Genomic DNA, 23,860 nt, shown 5'->3' on the forward strand with positions numbered 1-23,860 from the left:
TCAACCCGTTATACCACTGCTTGTGATATTGTGATAAGTACAAAGCAACATTATCACAAATCCTGAATATTTTCGCCTACTTGCAATTTGTAATCGATTAAGAGTGTGTAAAATGTCTGTTCGCCGAAAACTGACGATTTTTCACTGACTTCGACGTCGCCTCTGTGTTTGATGACTTCAAAAATCTGTAGGTGTAACTTTGAATTTTTGAGTTTACTGTGATTTGAATTATTATTATTTATAACTCTCCTTGAAGGAAGCTATTTAAAGAAAAAATACAATGTGTATAAAACCAACAATTATTTATTTATTTTGTTATATTTACGACTTATCCAGCTGCCTACCTATGATAATAATTATTCTTGTTCCTTGTGGCATGTTATTGATTTCAAGAATAGTAGAGCAAACGTTGTACATACTTTATTTCATGTGAAAAATGGGTATTTTTTAAAAGAGAGAAAAATAAAGAATAAACTGACAGCTTTGTCATGATTAATTTAAAATGTACAGAACAAATCTACATTAAACCAGTAACACTTATCTCTCTTAAATAAATAAATTGAAATTCTAACCAGTGTTCAGCTTTCTTTCAGCTGCCCAAGGTTTAAAGTAGATAACCAATCTTTAAACTGAAGTTTTACATTTCCTTTGTTGCTGATTACCTGAAGACTATATTCACAATCATTATCCACAGCGTAACTTACGAACTGCTCTCCACTCAATGTTCTCTGCAACACTCCCCGACTTCTAATAGCGTTCGGTATTATTACGTAGTTTCCTCGGAGATCCAATGCATATTTCCCACTTTCAGTTACATTTATTTCAGCATTTCCATTCTTAATTTCCAATTGGGATGATCCTTGGAGACGACTAACTTGAACGTTTACATCTCCATTTTCAATGAAAGCCTGCAAAGTTCCATCGAGTCCAGCTATAAGGATAAAAAAAAAAGGAAGCGTCGTAAAAGTTATGTGCAAATTTCTCTTTCTCTCCACCTTATTGAAGGAAAGAAAAACAGACCCAAATTACATAATTTGTTTTTGTATAACATAGAACATACACTGTTTAACTCAATAAGACACTAATAAGAAATTCGACGATTTCCTTTTAATTTAAATGACCTAATCAATCTCTTCTTGCTCTCTAGCTTCAATATCAAATAAGACAAAATCAAATGTAGCAGGAACAGATGGCAACCTTACTGACTGGATACCAAGTCCGTTATAATTACCTTTCCCTATTTTAGAAGTTAAGTTATCAAGCAATGCCTTATTTGGAAATAAAAACTTTATATTACAGACAGACATAAGAACTATGAGTATTATCTGCAGGTTCGTATCGCTCAAAGTATCCATCTCCGTTTTTAATGGATCTTTCCATCCTTTCCTCGTCTAAACCTTGAAAAAATAATAGAAGTGTGATCTGACTATAAACCAACTTGTTGCTGTGGGTAGAGGTCTGAAGCTGTGAGAAATGTATGTACGAAGATATAACATTTGATGTTCAAACACAAATGCACATCTCTCACACACAAACACACACAAAAAAAAAAAAAAAAAAAAAAAAAAAAAAAAAGAAAGAGAAGAAGAAGGGGGCAAGATCGAGAATGTATGTTAGTTGAAGCATGATTAAGTAACCCACTTGTGATTTTTGTTAGATGGAAAACATGAGCTTTGGTATTATCGTAATGTATTGTTACATTTATATAGTATCTTTCCCTTCGAAATTTCTGTATGATTTACAAAGGTCCTACAGTGGTCATGCCAAAAAGGATTAACCAAAGATGAGACAAGAACTTGCGCTTTTTTGCACACACTACATGAATCCCATCGTCATTTATATATACTGCGACTGTCTCCTCCTCCCCTGTTTCTTCTTCTTAAATATTTATAAAGAAAACAGACATCAATAGCTCAATAAATCTGTCTGGACTGGATTACTAAATATCGTGAAATTGTACAATATGAATGGGATACGCTCACAACTTGCCGACAACAGGCATAAAAAGCAATAACAGTATCTTTTTTTTTTCTTTCTAATCAATATCAATGGACAAGATTTCCCTGTCTCTCTCTCAGGTTTACTGAACTCCCAAACAACAGTAAAAGATGTTCTGAAGGGTTCCTATAAAATGATGATGACATGTGAAGTCAAATGTTTACTTGTATTATATTGGCTGAAACAATTGTGTATTAATAATTACATTGAGACCTGTCTAATGTTGGCCACAAACTACTCCATTGAAAGGTGATGACCTCGCAGAAAATTCTTATATTCTGAAGCAAAATGTTCTTATAAATTGTAATATATATCTTTAGAGCAGTAGCTCGTTATGGTCTCTAGACTAGTTTGCATTGTACAAATAATAAGTTATTTCTGTAATATAAAAACATTGCATGTAGTAAATATCTATGTTAAACTACCATTTTATAAACAGTATGATTTAAATGTTGTAGTTCTACGATGCTAATTACCTCTAAACGCTAAAATATTCTTTTCTTTCTGACATCTGTGACGATACACACATATAATACGAGCAGTTTAAGGAAATACTCAAAACATCCACTTTGTCTTATGCTTGCAATTGTCAAACACCAAAAGCGACCCTCAGTTGTAGATGTATCCTCACGAGCAAAATTCCTTTACATCACCTTGCACAGTACGTAACCACTTCTTACGTCTAGAAAGGGCAGGTTGCATAGGGATCTGTGATATAATTTTTATTTTGACTAGAGAATTAAAGCTTATGTAGTTAGAGCCCAGATTCGCAGCGTCACTGTAAGTCTGTCTCTGAAAAGATTCGGATTCTCACCTCGATTTCTTGTCTGATACGTTAAGGCAAGCACTACAATATGTATCAGTGACAGATTAGATATTTTAGTTTTGAAACTAGACTCTGCTGTCTACTTGTCGGAACATTCATCTCCAGAGATGAGATAGAGAGAAGAGAAAGGAGATATAATCTATTTGATTTACTAAACAACTATACACGAATTGCAAAGCAAGAGAGAAGCAAATATGATTAAAATTCCCAGTATAATAATGTAATTTCTCTCACTTTTCTTAATTTTAATATCATCGAGTACCAACGTCTGCATATAGAAATACAAGATAAAGAGAACATTTCTTCTTCAAGAATCAAATGAAAAAAAAAAAGTGCTTCCTAACTAGGATTTGAACCCACAATCTTTCCATTACGGATACAACACTCTACCGCTCTGCTAAATATAACTATTTCACTTCAAACTACTTCAAAAATAGGTATTCCTGGAACATAATGCTCGCGTGTCAGATTTCATGTATTTACCTATTAGCAAGATATATAAACGACTGTCCGTACACAATTGAGTTTTCCTATGATTGAACACCGCGATTAAAATTATTAATAACCAAATTTAACAGTTATATTATTTTATGTTTATAAAGCTAAATGTGTGTTTGTTCGTCCTCCATATCCGTGGGTTTACTAGAACTTCTTCCATTTCCTCCCGCATCCTCAATCCACCATTTCTTTCATTCTCTCTCTCTCTCTCTCCTACATTTCTCAACCGTCTCCTTTAGCCTAAATGTCATAAGTAAAAGTTTCTTTTTTTGTCCGTAGAAATCCACACTGTTGGCTTGATATACATATACTGGATAGATATGACATACTTGTAAATGACTTTAGAGAAGAGACCGTAAGCCGTTGATAATCAGAATTAGACTATTATAGATACTAACTGAAATGTCCGTTCTTCACACGGGGGGTAAAGATTTATAGGAAATATTTGAAAACTCTTCCCTCTTACGATATTTATTTGAATAAAAGTGAAATAATACTTAAAAAAAGTTTGACCGAACTCATAGCTATGTTCACAATTTACTCCATACAGTGGAGCCTTTATTCTTTGCGAGAAATTTAAATTTCCTTCTCCCCTTAGATAGCTTTTTTTTTCGGCCTTGCTAATTTGGCTGTGTCCTGTGCGGATGACAGAACAATCCCGAGCACGTATCTAAAGATTGCGTCTCTAGATGCACATTCCGAGGACGAACAAATATTTTTATTAAGCGCGTCTGTTGATATTCTCTCCATGTACCATTGTCTCCGAAGCGCATCTACAGACGCGTATTTCATATGCACATAAAATTATTCCATATTCAGAGTCCCTTGTAAAGTACAACTGGAGTAAATAACACATCACAAATGAAAATTCGTTTCGCGTAAGGGAAGAGAACACAGTAAAATCAATACAAATATATTTCGCGAAAGACTTTCCATGCATAGTGTTCGGGCTGCACATGTTCAATCAATTTCACACTGGAAAACAAAACGTAACTTAAAGGTAAGTAAGCATATTACGTTTCATTTCTTCGTTTTCATGCTTTTGGAGGATACATTAAAATAAGTTAATGGCTGTGATCTATTTACTCAAGGACTGGCACTTAAGTTGAGTAGGCTGGAGTCTAGAATGGCATACAGGTTCAACCTAGGGGTAGAAAATTTGGCTCCTTGCCCCTAGCTTTTGTATTACAGAATAAACCAACTTATTGTATGAGAAACTTTCTACATGGGCGTTACTATATTACAGTTTATAGCATATTTTGCCCTTTTTGAAATCAAAATATTCGACGATCAACAGATACAATTTTCCGAATGCATGAAAACAAAGTGGACAACAGGACCTTCAAAATCGGTAAGTAGAAATATATTTGATATTCACACTTCTTCGCGTGAGAGGGAAGGAAACAGTTCTGCAAGTATAGTCCAGGGACCAGAGAATTCTAGTGCGGTCTTTGCTCTATTAATACACACGGTAATATATATATATATTTTTTAATTATTATAATTACACAACAAGGATAATTGTGTACAAATAAAAGTAAAATCCTATTTTAAGCTTGTGGAAATCAAGCTTCACACACGAGCTTAATGATCTTTCTCTTGACAAAATTTATACCAGGTTATCATAAAATAAGTATCACTGTTCAGAGAACTCTGCAGACGTAACCACTTCACAGAATGCAACAAAATTCGTAGGAGTATATTTGAAAACATGCACAAGCGATTAGTGTAGAAAACAAAATTACTTCCAATTTTTTTTTTAACCAGAGGCAATTGTGGCGCTGTACAACGCCAAGTAAGTGCAGCATGGAGAAAAAACGACACTAGTGATGATAAATTGTAAGAAAGGCTGTAATCATCTCTCCTGTGTGTCTCGTAGCATTGTGCTATTAACACCCTGTGCGCAGTACGGATTTCTGGTCGGCTTTTGGGCTAAAGCGTCCCCTCAAAATTCCTCGATATCTTACAATACCGAAGTTAAATGTCAGTCTGTCTTATGCCCATAAACTGCAAGCCCCCCAAAAAATTCCATGAAAATATTAGTTTCAAATCTAGCATCCAGGGGCTATTGTGGGGGTGTTCAGTGCCAAGTAAGACGGTATGGAAGACAAATGTTATTATTGATGTTAAATGCAAGACATAATCACCTGGCCTTTCAGGAGGTAATTATGCTCGCCGTTAGACGCGTGGCATTGATTTGTAATCCTATTAATAACCCGGTGGTGTAGTGATGTGTTATGAACGATGATAATGATGTGGGGTTCTGTCCGAATGCAGGTCTATGACGTGAAGTTACCTGGGCAACGGTCCACGGTGATATGCCATTCCTTTCTTATGAGATGATGATGACGTTTTAAGGACGGGATCTACAGTTGAACATGGGATTCGGGAATCGCACATGTGTCTTCACCGGTAATCGAACACGGGACCCCATGATTACAAGGGAAAGAGTAGGGGAAGACAAAAGAAGCAAGGTCAGAGCAGTTCACATCTGGCACATAGTGGCGCTCGAAACCGTATCACTGAAACACATGCAGGCGTGAGTAAGCACCTGCGTTGTAGTGTAGTGCAAGACCAGGTTAAGAATGGGATACTAAGAGAGCAACCATGGTGCTGATGTTGCCAGAAATAGCTTTGTTAGTGAAACTTTACTATACGTTGAACAATAGTGCTGGTGCCATTCGTGAATATCGACGACGAACGAGGTTACGTCGTAGTTCCCTTAAACCATATGCGTTAAAAAAAATGGTGCGAAAGTTTGAGAAGACCGGCATGTTAAGGTTGAGACTAAGAAGAGGTAACAACTTCACAATGTTGCTACTGCCGTCGTGGAGAAATCCATAAGTAACAGTGGCGTGGTAAGTGCAAAGGGAGTGTTAAAATATTTGGATATGCCCTATTAAAATGTGTGGAAAATTCTGCGCAAAGTGCTGCATTGGTATCCTTACAAGCTAATAATAAAACATCAACTGCGTCTCGCAGATGCCAATGCTTGTATGACATTTGCATTGACATTTCGTGCACGCATGGAATTAGACAATGGATGGCCATAGAATATTCTATCCAGTGACGAGGCTCACTTTTCTACACGGGACTGTGAACATCTACAACTGCCGCATATGGGCTAGCGCAAACCCATATGAAATACACGAAGTGCCTCTGTTTTCACCTAAATTTACTGTGTGGTGTGGGTTTACTGCCCAGTTTATCCTCGGACCGTACTTCTTTGAGGACAATGGGATCAAATGCGTCAGTCTGACCACATTTGTTATTCCACAGTTACAGCAACGCAGGAGTCTCGAATCAACCGTTTTCATGCAAGATGGAGTGACGCCACATGTGGCGCGTGACGTACAGAAGAATGAATTCTTCGCCGTTGCTTTGCCTTTCCATGACCAGCACGATCACCTGACTTAACTCCATGTAATTTTTGGTTGTGGGTGTACCTAAAAAGTCTAGTGAATCAGAGACATGTTCCGACTCTGAACATTTTGCGTCAGAATATTATTCAGCATGTCCAGGCTATTATTGCAGATTAACTGCGTTCTGCAATTGACCATGTAGTAGATCGAATTCTCTTCATGGAACATCAGGATGGAGCTTACATTGAGCAGTATCCCATACCTCATTCTGCAGATGCAGATTAAGCCGTGAGTACACTGTGTTCATTGTGCTATGCCGTTATTTGCCCAGTAAAGTGCTTCCCTTCCGTTTCTGGCTTTTGTCTTCCAATTTGCTTACGTTTCCCCCCTTATCCCGCCACTAAACCACGGTCAGTGGTGGAACGTTTTGGGAGGGGTTTCTCCACAGGGGACTTTATTTTTTGAAATTCTGGCGGGAGATCGACGCTTATGAGCATAAGAAAGACTAACATTTACATCGTTTGTTTTTTAAGGCATCCCGAAGTTTAAGGGGAGCTTCAGCCCAAAATCTCCCCCGTAAGTTTGCCATTGTCCACGGGGTGTTAATAGCGCAACAATGCCACGAGACCCACAGGAGACGTAATTACAGCCTTTCGTATCTTTAGCATCACTAGTGTCGTTTTTCTTCCATGCTTGGCGTTGTACAGCGCCACAATTACTTCTGGTGGCGAAAATTAGAAGTAATTTTGCTTTCTACACCAATTGTTTCTGCATGTTTCCAAATATGCTCCTACGAAATTTGCTTTCATTCTGTCAAGTGGTTAAGTCTCCAGAGTTCTCTGAACAGCGATACTTATTTTATAACAACCTGATATTTTTAGCAGCACCTATATTCTGGTGGTAGTCGGTTTACATATATTGTTTGTTCGTAAATGCGTAGTCAAGATCTGTAAATTTTAACTGAAGACAGATCACGTATATAAAATTAATGTATAACAAAATTATGTCTGTTGTAGTTATTGATATTTGATTTTAATGCAACAAAGATTGTGCGCTTGTGGTATATTTTATATTCCATCGGCGCATACTTTCACTTGTTTGTACACTAGTGAATTGCACCCAGTTTTTTGATTTCAAGGTGAGTTGATTAAATAATACCAAGTTGACCCAAATACTAATTATGTACAAAAGTTAATTTTAAACGTTTGCACACTTCGAACATTTTATGAATATAAAATGTAAAACTAAAATATTTTAAAAATTGCCACCTGATCATCTTCAGAAGCGTATTTTTTAAATTGCTAGTGACGTTCTCCTCTTTTTAGTCTTATTTTCTCTACAAATGATTGAATAACTGGAAGCAAAGAAAAACAGGAAATATTCCCTACACCAAAATGAATTTTTATTTCAGATATCTGATAAATTTAATTACATACTTGATTGTTAATATGACAGAAAGGAATCATGAATTCAATTTCAATGCATAACATTTAGAAGTGGCGTCAGGGAAACCTTCCGTGATTGTGATCACAACTAACATTGTCCCCTAGCCCATTGTTGCATCTTTATGGGTGGAAAATCCGTCTTAGTACTTACAACAATCCTTTCATATTTCAGGACCTGCCTTCATCCACAAATTCTAAGTTTACAACTTAAATTGTGTAGCGCAGTACCCAGCTGTTACGCACCAGAACGTAATGGCCAAGAAGATGAATAATGTCAAAGACAAAGAGCTCCAAGAAAATGAGATAACACATTAGAAAAATCTGAACTTTCATACTGTTCAGCTCACTGGGTTAGTATGACTTTCTTTTTTCTGCTCATGTAGGCTTGAATCCAAAATAGGAGTCCGCTTTTCTCTGTCAAAATAGTCCTATTTTCAAGAAGGCAAAATATACATTTTTACGAATATAAAATATTAGAAACGATTAAAAAAAAAAAAAAAAAAAACTTTTTCTAATATAATAACATCACACGTCCCTACTTAGGGTAAAAAAAAAGAAATTATACTAATCACTTTTAATGTGCTAGTGCATATCGTTTTAAACTTTTCCTATAGAGTTCATCATTTCTCCTGAATTGGCCATATTCAGTTTATAGAAATGAAATACCCTGTAGATATACAAAGGTTTCCATTCAAATACATTATGGAGATTACTTTCTCTTTCATTGTCCAACAGTTTCTGGAACTGATTCCATCACGGATTTTTTTTGTTTGTATTTTCTGAATGTCACTTTCTACAGTTATGTAAAAGTGTTTGGTTTTTCACCGTAATAAATTACAAAAAATATATGTAAAAAGATAAATAATAATAATAATATGAAGAAGAAAGTGAGGCAAAGGTTTCGTGTTTCCACAATTCTGAATACTTCATAAAATGATAAAGAGACCCTCCTCTGTACCTTGCTCTCTACAACTCTCTTCGGTATGCAGTCCCGTTATATGATTTGGGACCAGAGAGTCGGGCCCTGTTATGCCACGTACAAATGGAACGAATACGTTCACTTCCGTTTTGTTTCAGGCCGTCAGTTTAGAATCGATTGAGAAAAAGAACATACTGTAGTCGGATTTGTGTGATGTACTGATCGAAATAAATATGCTCAAACAGTTGTGTATTATTATTATTATTACGCGTTCTTTATTTATCTTGTAGCAGTAAAGGTAGGCGTTGTCATTAATATGAGCAGATCAGCAATCGGAATTTCTTTATTTTCTGTTTCCTATCTGTTTGTGTTGTACGTATTTTTACATTGTAGCGACGTGACGTTTCCAGTGAATTCCTGTACAACGTCTTTACTACTACTTTTCGAGGAGGTATACAACCACACACAGTGATATTTACCTCATCCGCCATCTTTTAATCTGCGTGTATGAGTACTGACCTGCCATGTAGTAATTACTATTTCCAGGCAGTAAGACATCCTTTACATGCTCTTGTCTACTAAATGTAAGTCATAAAGTGTCGGGAATCCCTAACGTCCTTTGGGGAATTCCTTGCGCCGCCATTGCACAAATCTGAAAACTGCAAATTTGGATAGAGCAGATTAGGATCCTTTGACGATATCATGCAGCATCACGTCTACGCTCAGTAGTTTGTGCAATATTTGACTCTAAGATATGTTTTCGCACGTCTCTGGCAGCATTTAACACGTAAAATATGTGTTTTTCGCCCTATGTTTATTGGAACTTCTTTGTTTTGCTTTCAGAAATCACCCCTCTGCTTTTGTACAACGAATTTAGCGCCATGGTATATATATATGATGGCAAAGTGGAAATTTATTTTGCTTGGAATAAATCAGTTATCAATTTGTTTATCGAAATACGTTTCATCATTCCATTCTCCCAAGAGGGATTACGAAAAGGTATGCGGTTGTATCTTTCATATCATGTTTTCCTCCTTTCGGTTCATCCTGAGATCTGAATAATATCTGAGATCTAATGTCAGTTTATCTGAAAATGGTTAAGTTATGTGCAGATATAACCTCACCATTGTCTATTCTTACATGATGTGCGTGACAGTACAGAGTTTACACTTCAATAGCAGCTCCCTTTTCAAAATTACAGTATCTTTACATTTTAAATCCATTTGAGTCTTCCAGTTTAATGAGAGTAGATTTTTAGTTACATCTTTGGAGATTTTTTTTTTTTTAAATTTTAGTTCTATCTCCTGTGTTGTGGAGTTTGGGGAAATCTTGGTCAATTATTCATACTCTACCGATTATTTACTTTAAACATAGATTATTTCTAGTATTATTTATTATTTTACCCCCCATTGCCTCCACACCAGCAAGCAACCACATGTAACAACGACTTGCCCTTTTTTTCCCCTCCTCAATTTGTTTTGAGTTTCTTTCAATTTTTGCAGAAAGGAAAGGCTTCAAAAACACGTAATGAAAACATGCTGAATAATTTCATCTGGACTATCTCTGTGACCTATGGAACCCAGAGGTTCAGTGTCGCGTTCACAAAAGCTCTCCATTGACTTCTGTACTTAGCCAACCGAACCCAGTTTCTACTTTGTATTCCTATTTCTGAGAGATCCATCTTATTCCCTCCCATCTGATGCTAGGTCTCTCTAATGGCCGTTTTCCGATTGGACTTCCAGTTAAAAAGAAAGCGTTCCTACTTTCTTCAATCCTGGCTACATGATCTGCCTATCCGAACCTCCTAGACTTGATGATCCTAACAATGTTTGGTAAACGGTGATTCAGTTCAGTAATATTCAGTTCCTCGTTATGAAGTTTCCGCCATTCCCTGCCCCCGTTCCTCTTGGGCCCGAATATTCATCTCAGAATCTTGTTCTGAAACACTTTTATATACATTTTAAGCTTCAAATTCCTCGACGACAATTTTTTTTGAACTGAATAAGAACACGAATTCCCTGCTTCCAGTCGACTTTTAATTTCTTTGTGAATATGATTTTCGTCTGTTAATACTGATCCCAGATTTTTGAAAGTATCCACTTTGTCGAAAGTATAATTTGATATCTTAACGCATCCATAATTTGCAGTATTACAATTCCATGTATTTAGTTTTATCTGCATTTACTTCTAAACCCATATCCCTGCAAGCGTTTAGTAAGACCTCAGCATTTATTTCTATTGTTCTCCTATCATCCCCTATTATATTTACATCATCAGCATACACCACAACGTAGTAAATACCATTCAGCTCTAAGTCCTGTTCGTTATCTTTGATTTTTCTTACAGCGTACTCGAGAACAAAGTTCAATAATAATGGCGACAACGCATCTCCTTTCAGGCTATTCTTGACGTGAAAGCACGTGGACAAGAATTTTCCTACTCAGGCTATACTTTGGGATTCATTTAAACATATCTTAATTAATCTAACGAGCTTTTTCGGTATTTCAAGTTCCCTAAGAATGGTGTATAATGTTTCCCTCCTAACCGACTCGTAGACCTTTCTAAAATTAATAAATAACTGATTTGATTTATCGAGGTATTGGATTCCTATTTCTTCTCAGGTATTTGTCGAATGGTAAATACCTGGTCAATAGTTGACCGATTTCGCCGAAATTCGCACTGCTAATCTCCAATAATTTCATCTGCGCATGGGATCAAGCTTCTTAATAGAATGTTTAAGAGGATTTCATAGGATGTTGACAGAAGACAAATGCCCCAATAATTATTCCAATCATTTTTGACGGCTTTGTTGTGAATTGAAACAATGATGATTCGGTGCACTCTTGTGGAAACTCCTTTTTGTTCGAGTAAGGAGAATGAGTGTGTGTATCTATTTCCACAAATTTTCCCTCCAACTAAAATTACCTCATCCGGAATTTCGTCTTCACCCGGAGATTTGTGTTTCTTTAATTTCTTTATATTGATTTCTACTTCTGTTCGGTTAGGCTCTAGAATATACGGTTCTGCTATGTGCATTTCCATTTCTCCACGAATAGATTCATGTAGCGTGTTAAACAAATGTGAAAGGTATCTTTCAATCTATTCAAGATACTATGTGTATCAGACAGAATTGTTCCGTCGGCTTTCCTTAATATGTAAGAGCGAGGTTGATCCTTTTTTAAATCCTTTGATGCCCTGTTCATGTCCCAAATATTTTAGTTTTTACTATTATCTTCAAGCTCATTAATTTTAGTTTTCTGAAAGTCGCGTTTCTTTGTTCTAAAAGTTTTCGGAGTTTCTCGTCTCATGTCAACGAAATTTTGCCTAGTTATGTCGCTTGGATTTTGTAGCCAACGCAATTTCGCCTGTTTTCTCTTCTCTACTAGTTTAGTGCATTCCTGGTCTAAGCATGGTTTGTTCCTACGTATTTCTGCATGCCCCGATTTTTCTTTTGCTGAAATTTTAATGTTATCCCTAATTTGAATCCAAGTATCATCAACATTAGTCCACTCCAAACCTTCAAAACTGAAAATCTATTCGATACTTCGATGTGGCATTCCGACCTCACCTGACTCTCCATTAATTTCTTTAAATTAAACCTCTCCGTTTCCAGATGTTGAATATTTCCTTTACTCAATGATAATCTCTCTCTTATTATCGCTGCTACTAGGTAGTGATCAGTGTCACAGTCAGTTCATCTAAATGACCGAACATCTGTTATGCTAACCTGTCTTCTTCTATCTATTAAAACGTGAACAATTTAATTATGTTTTTTTCTGTCTTGTGAGGTCCAAGTATTGTAAGTTTATGAACGTCGCGATGCGGAAATTTTGTAGTCTTCACAATACGGTTTTTGGATGTTGCAAAGTTCACAAGTCTAACACCGTTGTTATTACTTGCCTTATGCAGTTTCATTCCCTATAATCGGTTTGGAAATATCCTCTTGTCCTAACTTCGCATTGAATTCCCCTAATATAGTTTTCATATGATATCGCTGGAGTTGGTCAAATATCCGTTCTACTTCTTTGTAAAAACTGTCTTTTATATCGTCATCCTTATCTTCTATTGGAGCATGTATATTTAAAACAAAAATATCACACCAGCGACCTTTACGAGTAATAAAAGTAAGTCTATCATTAACAAACGCAACCCGCTTAATTGCTGACATTTGTTTGTGAAGGAAAAACCCTGTTCCTAGTTGGTAATTTGTATTTCCTTTCCCGTAAAAGAACGTAAAATTTGCTGACTTCACTGCTCCATTTCCTTCCCATTTAACTTTCCGAACGCCTACTAGGTTTATCCTGTATTTCTCTAACTCAGTCTTACGATTTTACCGTGCTTGCCCTATTAAGACTTCTTATATTCCATGCTCCAAATCTCATGTCCATTTTACTTTGCTGAGGTCGTGCCAAGTTATGAGTCCTGGTTCAAGGCTTGCACTTCTGAGGTTTCGAGTCTCCATGGAATCTTTGCTACGGACGACAAAGAAAGAAAAAAAAAGGACAGGAGGATAAAGACACGAGGGAGAAAAATAAAAACATCAGGGAAAATAAAAGGAACGGTCTGACCAGGGTAAAGCAAAACTGGAGACACTTTTTTGAAACCAAAGATCAGATGTCAAATAATGGAAATGGCGGGGTTAATTTGCTTTCTCTCTCTCTCTCTCTCTGTGTGTGTGTGTATGTGCCACTGGTGACAGGCTGCCAACTCATTTTGATATTTTTGTTATGCCAATGATGTACAAATTTTGAAATTACTACTTTACATTCATCATTTAACCATCCCTCATCAAAATTTAACTTTAGTTTCTTTTAAATGGATAAACAAACTGTAAAAACGAGTCAAAAAACTAGTATAAATTGCTATTATTAGAAGTCCAAATTATACAGTTACATGTTTTACTGTATATACTCTTAACCAATTCTAAACCCTAATGATTTAGATAAACATCAAACAATGAAGAGCTGACTGTCTTGATAAATGTGGTTAGTAAAAAATAAAATATCAGAAATGTTACGGTTCGAAAGTCTCACTTGAGACTTGTGAATGTTGTTATCTCGTAGAACAGTATCGCCGTTGTTCACAAATGTACTTATTTTACTCATCATCTTATTACTTTTACGAAAGTCCGTACTAAATATATATATATACTGCTAATGTAGCTAGCTACCTGTAAATCCTGGGCATTAATATCTAATATACTTACAAACAAAGAGATTTCCCTTGTGTTGTATACGAACATCGCCGTCATAATGCAAATTTTTCAGGGATATATTTCCATCTCTAACAGAAAATTTTGATTTATCAGAATACACAGCATTCATACGTATATCTCCTTCCTCAGTTGAGGCAATCAACATCGTGCCTTGGAATTTGTTTCCCACAATGTTCTAAAAAACAGATGAAGTCATAAGTAGGTCTAAATCGTTGTTCAAGTTAAACGGTTGCAAAATCAGTTATTTAAAATTAAGAAGTTAATTATTGGAAGTTATTAAAATGATTGGAACAAATGCTTTGTAAGTCTGCATATGTTCTCATGGACAATTTTGAAGAAAGAAAAAAATTCACACTTATCTCCTTTAGGCTGAAGATGATGATCATTAATGAAAATGAATGATTATGAAAGAACTGCTGGAATAAGAATGTAGGACGAAAGGAGAGATTCCAGAGAAAACCCTGGTCACAATGTGTTCCATCACAAGTTCACATTGTCATTCACATAATGTGTCTGATAAAGGCAATTGCCGAAACTGTAATGAAGATTATTAATTACAAGTGTCTTTAGTAAAATTTTATTTTTATTTTAGAGCTATTTTCATAAAGATATCAATTTGATCATGAAAAACCATTCTTACTATTGAATTTCTTTATACGAAGTTCGGTAAATGTGTGTCAGTTATAGACAAAAGAACACACATGAGATAGTATGTATTTGCTACGGACTAATTTACAAAATGCTATCTTAAACTACTCATTCCACTAAAACTCTTGTCTTTGAAAATTATCCAAATATCAAATAAGGTAAGCAAACTAAGAACAGAGAAAGAAAAAAGACAGAAAAATAATACACACAAACGAAGAAAATCAAGTAAGAACTATCAAATTTGTGAATTATGAGAAAACATAGCAGTCATACCATTATGTCACTTACTTACTCCTTTCTTTGTATCCAACTGAACCTTTCCCTGGTGGACTCCATTGCAATATATATCCCCATGATTACATATTAGTTCTATTGATGAAGAGCGCAAATTCTGACTGCGAATATTTCCATATTCTACTGTTGCATGAATCATATCAGATTCCATATCAGAGACAGATATACTGCTGCCTTGCTGTCTGCACGAAACTAACAAATCTATAAAAGAAACACATACACTTGATCTTACATAAACGTGAAGAAATGTTAGGTAACATTTAAATATCATCATTGTTATCACAACAGATATTCTGCCATTATTTGGCAGGCTACTTGCAGCAACTGAGAACCTTTCATGTACAAAGATCCTCAGCTAGCCTATTCGTTTTCAGTACGATTTTCTGTTTTAATACCGTTCATCAAATGTAGCCTCCTTTGCCCCCTTCGCTAACTCTTTTTAACTGCCATCGTACCTCCTAGTATATCTCTCATAATATAGTTCTTCTCAGCCAATACCCCAACCGGTTTCTCTTTCTCTTTAACGAAAACCAGTCACATATACTACTTTCTACCCTTCTACTTCTATATTTGACATCAATCGTTTCGTTCCTTTAATGGCTTTTGTCTTGCTAACGTTTATTTCCATCCCATCCTCTTCGCAACCCTTTCTCAAGTTTTCTAACATGTTATTAATTCTCTTTTCAGATTTCGCAACAAATGCCGTATGATGTGCAAACCGTACATATCTAATGATTCTCCGAAATGCCATCTTCATTATACATATTAAAGTGACAAAATGTGGAGTTTTTAATACATTGTCGAACTCCTAAAAACATAGAAATACCTATAAACAATGTTGCTCTGTTAGAACATGATAACGGTGCTCTGTTAGAGCACTTCACCTTGATAAACCACACGCAATGAGTTGAGTATGTTACTACATGACAATAGTACGAAATGTTAATGAACAGAATTTAGAAAAGAGTTTCGAGTTGACTGATCAAGTATACGTTGCTGTCGCTTCGAACAATAGTACCAAGCACTTCGGCACTAGATTCAGAAACGAAAATCACAGAACTTGTAACGTGATTACAAATTTCTTCTGTTGTAACTATTCATAACCATAATCAACTCTCAACTTCATCAAAATGCTGAATTTTAGTCAATGAAACTAAGTTTTCTCACCATCTTCCGTCTTAAACTCGTCCAGTTGAAGATTAAGAAACATAATATGACACTTTGTATGTCCCATAACCCATCAATATGCAGTTGTTCTTGTATGACTGTGTATATTAAGTTACCAATAAACCAATGAGGTCATTTCTAAAAATAACTTATTTCTTCTTTACTATCGAAAAAGCAGAACTCCTTGAACTATTCCGGACTATCCCGAGTGGTCCAGAATGAACAGTGCTTTAGACTTTCCTGTGAAATTAACAATTCAGAATTATTGTGGACACATGATAAATCGTAATTAATCATGTTCCAAATTATCTTCTCTTTAAATATGGTACAAAATGAGTGAATTCAATTTTTATTTTCTAATGACATGGTACCTCACTCCCCGTCTTCCTTTATGTCCTGTGCAGTTCGCAGGAAACTATCAACGTAGTGGTGAGAAAAAGGAAAGAGACTTGAGCTGTAACCACTACAGTACGAAAATGTAATGGATGTTGGTGCGCCATGAAATTGTGCTTTGAACGTAAAATCAGTCTTTATCGGTTATATAATAACACTTAGTAAAGGAAAAATATATTTATAAACGAATATAATAAAGAAGTAATCAATTAGCAGGTTTTAAGAACCGTACAAGCATAGTTTAGACTCGACGGTTGGCAGTGAAACAAGGAAGGTGTAGTTTGAAAGTAACGCGCCTTGGAATGGCACCTGACATGAAAACCATCGTTCATTAACCACTATATTAACACATCTTCCTATAAGTAGCATATAATCAACAACAAAGGTAAGAAAAAAAACTGTGCAAACTATTTTTCGAATCATTTTGTTACAAGTATCCATAAAGTACCAAATTCTAATACGTGTATCCACGCCTGGACTAACAATTATGAGTGAGGCAAAGCAAATATACAAAATGAAAGAATAAGAAATATTGGGCAAGTCTTTACTTTGGTCGTTTCATTCAAAGAACCGATTCATAAAGAACCAGTTGCTCGGAACAGTTCGTTAAATATCACCAGGAACCATCTAATCGGTTAGAAATCATGGTGGTTCCGACTGTAATTCTACTATTATTTACAACACTTCATATTTCAAGTATTAATACATATAGAACTAAGCGAACTTCGTATTGTATCAGTTCTAAATGTAAGAAAAATTGAAATACATTACGTATTAAATAACACATGAAACTACAGCAAGAACCACTATACATTCATTTCAGAATAAAAAAAAGCACATGATGGGAGGCAAGGCCCCAACCCCCCCTCTTAAAAATAATAAATAAATTATACACACGAGGGGGCCATGCCCTCCTAACCCCATTACAGTTTATAAAACGGCAATTAACGTGCACTGGAAATTTCACAGAATTATATACTTGAAATGAAACAACAGCAAATGAAACCAAACAAATGTTTTACATCTTCGGAAAAAATAATAAAAAATAAATACCTGATATTTCAATGCAGCGTCTACAATTCCACAGTATGCCTCATAAATAATACTTTTGCCTAATGCTATAACCGGAACAAAATTTCTATTCCATAAATAATATCCAAACTGCAACATCATCCCTTCTGACCCACGCGTGCATTTCAAACTCATGAAGTGGCATCTAAGATTCTGAATAGTTTCCGTATATGGTTCACTTAAAAGGTCTATAACGTTATAAGAATGGCTCACAGTCAAATGTTTCCACTGACCACTACGTAACGACGAGTAAACTTTCCAGCAATCCGTGCTTAAAACACAGCTAAATGAATTCATAAATAATATTATAATTAACAAAAAATTGGCTACTTACCAACAAATCCTCCCTTGAAAAATTTAAAGATTTTGACGTTTCGGAACTCTAAGCTGGTTCATTCCTCAGTGGCAAGGTAAAAAGGATGGCAAATTTTTACTTTGACTCCAACTGATTCATCTGATCCGGTTCCCGGAGCAGTTTAGGAATCATTCCCAAACTGCTCCCGGAACCGGATCACATGAATCGATTACAATTACTAACACAGTGAAAGTAATGTACGATGTTAAGAATTATACTATAAGTACAAGGGCCACAATGTTACTATACGATGTTAAGAATTATACTATAAGTACAAGGGCCACAATGTTACTAAACATCAATTCAGGTGAAGCGGTGACTATGAATTTCGAGATCTAAATGGGGGGCTACCTCCCCCCAAACCCCCCGCTCAAGTACCATAAAAACATCCAAAATAATAATAAATAATCACACCACTACTATAAAGCTAAGATAAGAAGGGAAAAATTAAAAAAAAAAAAAAAAAACACTCGTCTCTAATCATAAATCAGTGCATGACAAAGAAAAAGAAATTACATTTCAACAAGACAATAGGACAAGCAGCAGCAAACCAAATACTTTGCCTAATACTCAAATGCAAAACAAATCAATAATAAAAATAATATGAATTAAAAAAAGAAAACACTCACTATTTCGCCATAGGAAAACACTCATGAATAATGAACTCATAACTGCTGATTCCACACACGAAAAAATAAGATACCAAGAACACATGCGCAATACTCAACATCACTGAAAAATGTTTCTTTCCGCACACACGTCGTTTTATTAAACCGAGCACACTTGCTATTATTACAAACAAGAAACCAATAAACGTTCACTTTTACAATACGTCGAAAATATCTTCAGCTTTAGACCACAACCATGATACGTTTTCTCTAACTCAATTCAACCAATTCAATTACGCGCTTCCCGCATGCCACAAACAGCAGCACACACATATATGCACACAGAACATGTGACATCACACTAACAAACTACCATATGACTATACAGACACCTAGTGGGAAAAATATGAACTAAGACGTCACACCAAAGGCATGAACAATTCCAAAAAGTGACTCACGCACAAACAGTTCGAGGAAGTGACTGAACCTATAAGAACCGATTAAAGTCACAGTTGGAGTCAAAGTAAAGAGTTGCATTAATACGGAAAGGAGAAAAAAGGAGTAAAACCAGGAATACATACCATTATATAAAAGTAACGTACAAAAAAGATCCTGAGATGGATAGAGCAGAATGAAGAAAGCTCTCTTCACTCTGCTCTATCCATCTCAGGAACCGAAAGATCAAATCACTGAACCGGAGAATCGAAAACATGAATGAAATGGCCAAAGTAAAGATTTACCGAAATATTGTGCAGTGCAAGTATATATATACAAGACGTAATACATACAAAAAGTCCGGTCAGCAACCTGTGTTCAATTTGAAATCTAACCGACCTTACCAAAGCCATTACTCTCAACAAAATAGGTAAATACTGTACATTACATTCGATTGTGCTGTTAACGCAAGACATGAAAATCCGCGAAAAACAAGAAATTCTGTCAAACAAGAAGTTTCGCAGAAAAAAAGTATAACAATCACTGAAATATTCATTGAGGTATGAAGTAAAAGCAGACAGTGTACATGTTTTGCATAAAACATTGTGCCTATAGCCATGACAGTTATGCCCTCCAGAATTTCTCTTCTTGTTTCACTTACCCTTTGTTACGCGCATACCCACCGTCGCTCCATACGGATGAACCCCATGCAAAGTCTCAACAACTTCACCCTGCCCTGAATCAGCACAGATAGAAATATTGCTCGAAATGACAAACTACTGATTAGTGCGTATCTTTCACACGAATGTTTTTCACTCTTCAAAAATTAAGCTGTATCGAAATATACGACGTCACATAAAATACGATTGTTGAAGGTGCTAAATGTATTTTTATGAAAAATGCAGGTTATAAAAAACTACTCCGGCACATGTTCTGCACCAAAAAATAACGTGCCAACATCTGCCGTATGCTCGGTTTACTGATATAAGCTAAAACCTTCCACGGGATATGTATATGTAACAGGTTATATAAAAATGTATTATTACTATTATTAGCAAAACATATTAAACGTAAACCTAACCTTGAACCTGCAGGTACAAAGTTAGGTTTACGTTTCTTTTGAATATTTGCCAGCAAGGCTTTAGAACACAGGTGTCCCTTCTCATTTAGCAGTAATAGAAAGAAAACAACGTGCCTGCGGGGCTCTACTCGCTAACGTTCGCTCGGCAATAATGTGTGAATTAAATATTAAACTTTGGTACTAAAAACGAACCAACCTAGCTACTAACCTACATGGTGGGACCTGTGGTGGAACCTTTTCATATTTTGCCCTATAGCTTCAACCAGTATATACTACAACTTATTAGTTGTACAACACATTAATTTGAAGTAACAGTGACTATACCGTTCATTGAAAGTGCTTTAAAGAAAAATTCTCCTCATGGAAAATCGCTGACATACACACATTACCTACCATATTTCACTGGCAGGAATATGAAACATACTGTTTGAAGTGGTCGTGAACACGCATTTCCATTGATAAATCCTTGCACTTCTGAATTGTCATAGGACAATTCAATATCTACGTCTGAACTATCATCACTGTATAACTTGACAATTAATCTATTTGGATTCTCACTATGAGGGTCTACAGGTTGTATCATAACACTGTATGGACAAGCTACTTTTAAAGTTCCAAAAGAAGGTACTTCTTTTTCAATAGATTTCAGAATAGGTAAATCAGGTCTTGGAATCGTATCAGAAAATGTCGACGTCCTACGAATTTGATTATATAATTTCGTAAAAGACCCTTGGGGAGCAGTACGCATTTTGGGTACGTTTCCAACAATTCTTGAAAGATTGTAAAACATAATATAATCTCAGAAACTAATATTAATGACACAGTTAACAGTGTCAAGCAGAACAGTGTTTTTATCTACCCTCCACAAGTTTACAACAATCAGTGCTGCCAACAGGTATTACCAGAATGTTTAGAAGTGACTCTTACATGGCCTCAATCCGTAAGTCTTCGCTTATGCAACTACAAGTAAAGCAAATAAAATAGCAAGTAAAGCCCTATATTTACTTGTTGGATTTGATCGCTCGGTTTATCGACTTTCTGCAGCTGCTACTAAATAGAAGTAACTACGTCAAATTCGATCTTTGGATTCTGTTCAATTATTTCAACAAAATTTCAGGCTACTTGTGACTTGCACTCACCTGGTCGATTCGAAATCAACCGGCAATTTTAAAAGTGGAAAGCTATTGTAACAATATATTATAGGAGAACAATTACAAGACGAAATCAAAATAGCAAAAACACGACAAGAAAAAGAAAAGAATACCTTGTACAGTAAGGGAATGGACTGTGAGAAGGAGATATTAAAAGGATCATACATTTAAATTAAATAAATTCTAATAGTGCCTAAAACAACCACAAAATACGCCAACCATTATTAACGAAATTCCATTCCATACTGTTGTATTGATTGCAGCTATCCTTGTTCTTTTCACTTCCTGTATCATTCACCTGCCGTGTTTATATACCAGTGGTTGTCAATATTTTTTGACTGAAGAAACTTTACTGAACAACCAGGACATCGCGGCTCACTTGTTTGATATTATTATTATAAATAATAATAATAATAATAATAATAATAATAATAATAATAATAATAATAATATCTATTATAATAGTAAAACCTATTAGTACTTACTTTGACTATATAGCACTGAGCATTATTACTACCACTGACAGTGCTGAGTGGTACCGTACAGACAATCTCGATTTTTAAATTATTAAATTTTTCGGGTTTGATGCAGAGTCGTTTTGATTAAAGGCCTGACTACTGCAGGAAACACATATTAGTCGAACTCTTTAGTATGGCACTAATCACGCGTCAGAACGATTCTGCATAAGACCCTTCATGATTTTTAAAATTCTAAAATTTCGCGACACACCTTAGGGCACATTTTTCACGACATACACATCGATTTAGATCCACTGTTCTACACCACTTTCCCAACATGAAAGATTTTGTGGATATGCAATATCATATAGTTCAAATTGAGAACAGTCCAGCATTAAAATTTTAAAAAATCAGATAATATATATATATATATTTTTTAAAGAAATGGCAATGAGAAAAGGGAAGGCAATTATGTGAGCGGCAAACCTGTTTCTGTAGCACATGCAAAATAAAAAATGAAGATCCCCTTATACAATATTGTTACATCAGTTTTTCGTATAAATAATACCTCAGTGCTTTCTGGAATTTTATTTTCTTGGGCCTTTCTGTCGCAGAGTATGCCCAAAATGTAAGGCTTTATAACATTAAGGACCATATGCAGTCGTTTTGACGCATGATTAGTGCCATAATAAAGAATTTGCCTAACATATGTTTTCTGTACTAGTCAGTCTTTAGTATGACGCTAATCATACGCCAAAAAGTCTCGGCATAAAGCGGTAAAATTTTATATTTTTTTCTATTACTCAGTTCGGTTAAGTTGGTAGTTAGTTTACGTTATGTTCCTCTGTTACTGAGTTGGGTTAGGTTAGTTTAGTCCAGGGCCGTAACTTGTGGAGGGCAGGGGGCAACTGTCCCCAGGGAAGTTTCCCGCCATTCGAGGGGGTTCCACTTTCAAATAATTTTTTACTCCATATACGATACGAACATGAAATTATAAATGAAGCATCAAACAGCTTCACCATATTACATAAGTTAAATAAAACAAAAATGACCCGTGAGCGCACTTTAGTAACAATGCCCTTTATTATGGACCCTAGAAATAATATTTATTAGTATGGCTTTGAGATCTGAAAATATTGTCTCCTTAATTAGTTTGTCATGTGCTGAACGGGCCCAAGGGCGTGCGGAAGGTTCCACAGTGGTATTGTGTCACATTATCTGGAAAATTATTTATCCCTTGGAAGAGCTATACAGGGAATTATGGTACATTTTTCTTTATCCGGGATTGCTCGGCATGTCCATGTCCGTGTCCAGCTGATTTTGTTTGCCCGACAGCTTTGTTTTTTCTTTATAGATCCGACCATTTGTGCTTGTTCCGTGCGATGTTAATGATATGTCCGTGTCCGTGCTTGTGGAATGTTAGTGTCCGGTTGGTCTTTACAGCCCCGAGCGGCTTGTTGTTTTTCTTTATAGACCCGGGCTCGGTCCGTGAGGTGTTAATGGTATTTTCCTGTTTGTCGGTCCTTTGTGGTCTCGCCCATGTAAAAAGAGAAAATTATTACATACCTTTTCACTTACTTTTTGTTGCTCACGAGAAAACGAAGAATAATTGGACGACAGATAGAATTTAGCCTTTTGTGACATAAATACGCGACATCTTATTTCCTCGTAATTTACTCGAACACTCTGTGAGATCATACTAAAAGATTTTCGTTAAAAATGGAAACTCGATTAGAAACTGTTTCGTAGGAATAAAAGAGTTGGAACTGTTAAAAATTGATGAAATGAGAATGTGAGAGGAAACAGAAGTACCATGGACATGATGCTTGTTTCCTGTAATATATATTAAATATAAAAATTCTCTGTTTGCTTGACAGCATGCATTAGATCTGTTAAGTCTGCCATCGAGTTTACATCAATTGCAGCATTAACTAAG

At 35.7% G+C, this 23,860-nt stretch overlaps 1 protein-coding gene across 2 annotated transcripts; it reads right to left on the reverse strand.

Annotated features, from left to right (window-relative positions):
- Positions 1–405: 405 nt before the first annotated feature.
- Positions 406–21,204, reverse strand: LOC145688209 (uncharacterized). Of its 2 annotated transcripts, none has more exons than XM_081762101.1 (4): positions 20,709–21,204; positions 15,204–15,406; positions 14,255–14,438; positions 406–931 (listed from the first exon to the last, which is right to left on the reverse strand). In XM_081762101.1, the coding sequence occupies exons 1-4, from the start codon at positions 21,103–21,105 to the stop codon at positions 579–581; spliced, it is 1,137 nt and encodes a 378-aa protein (XP_081618227.1). In that variant the 5' UTR covers positions 21,106–21,204; the 3' UTR covers positions 406–578. The 2 variants fall into 2 exon arrangements, with proteins under 2 accessions (XP_081618227.1, XP_081618228.1); XM_081762102.1 differs by lacking the exon at positions 20,709–21,204 and adding an exon at positions 20,524–20,652.
- Between the last annotated feature and the right edge of the window lie 2,656 nt (positions 21,205–23,860).

The sequence above is a fragment of the Thermobia domestica genome, chromosome 6 (assembly GCF_964235325.1).
Source record: "Thermobia domestica chromosome 6, izTheDome1.hap1.1, whole genome shotgun sequence".
Lineage (NCBI taxonomy): Eukaryota > Metazoa > Arthropoda > Insecta > Zygentoma > Lepismatidae > Thermobia > Thermobia domestica.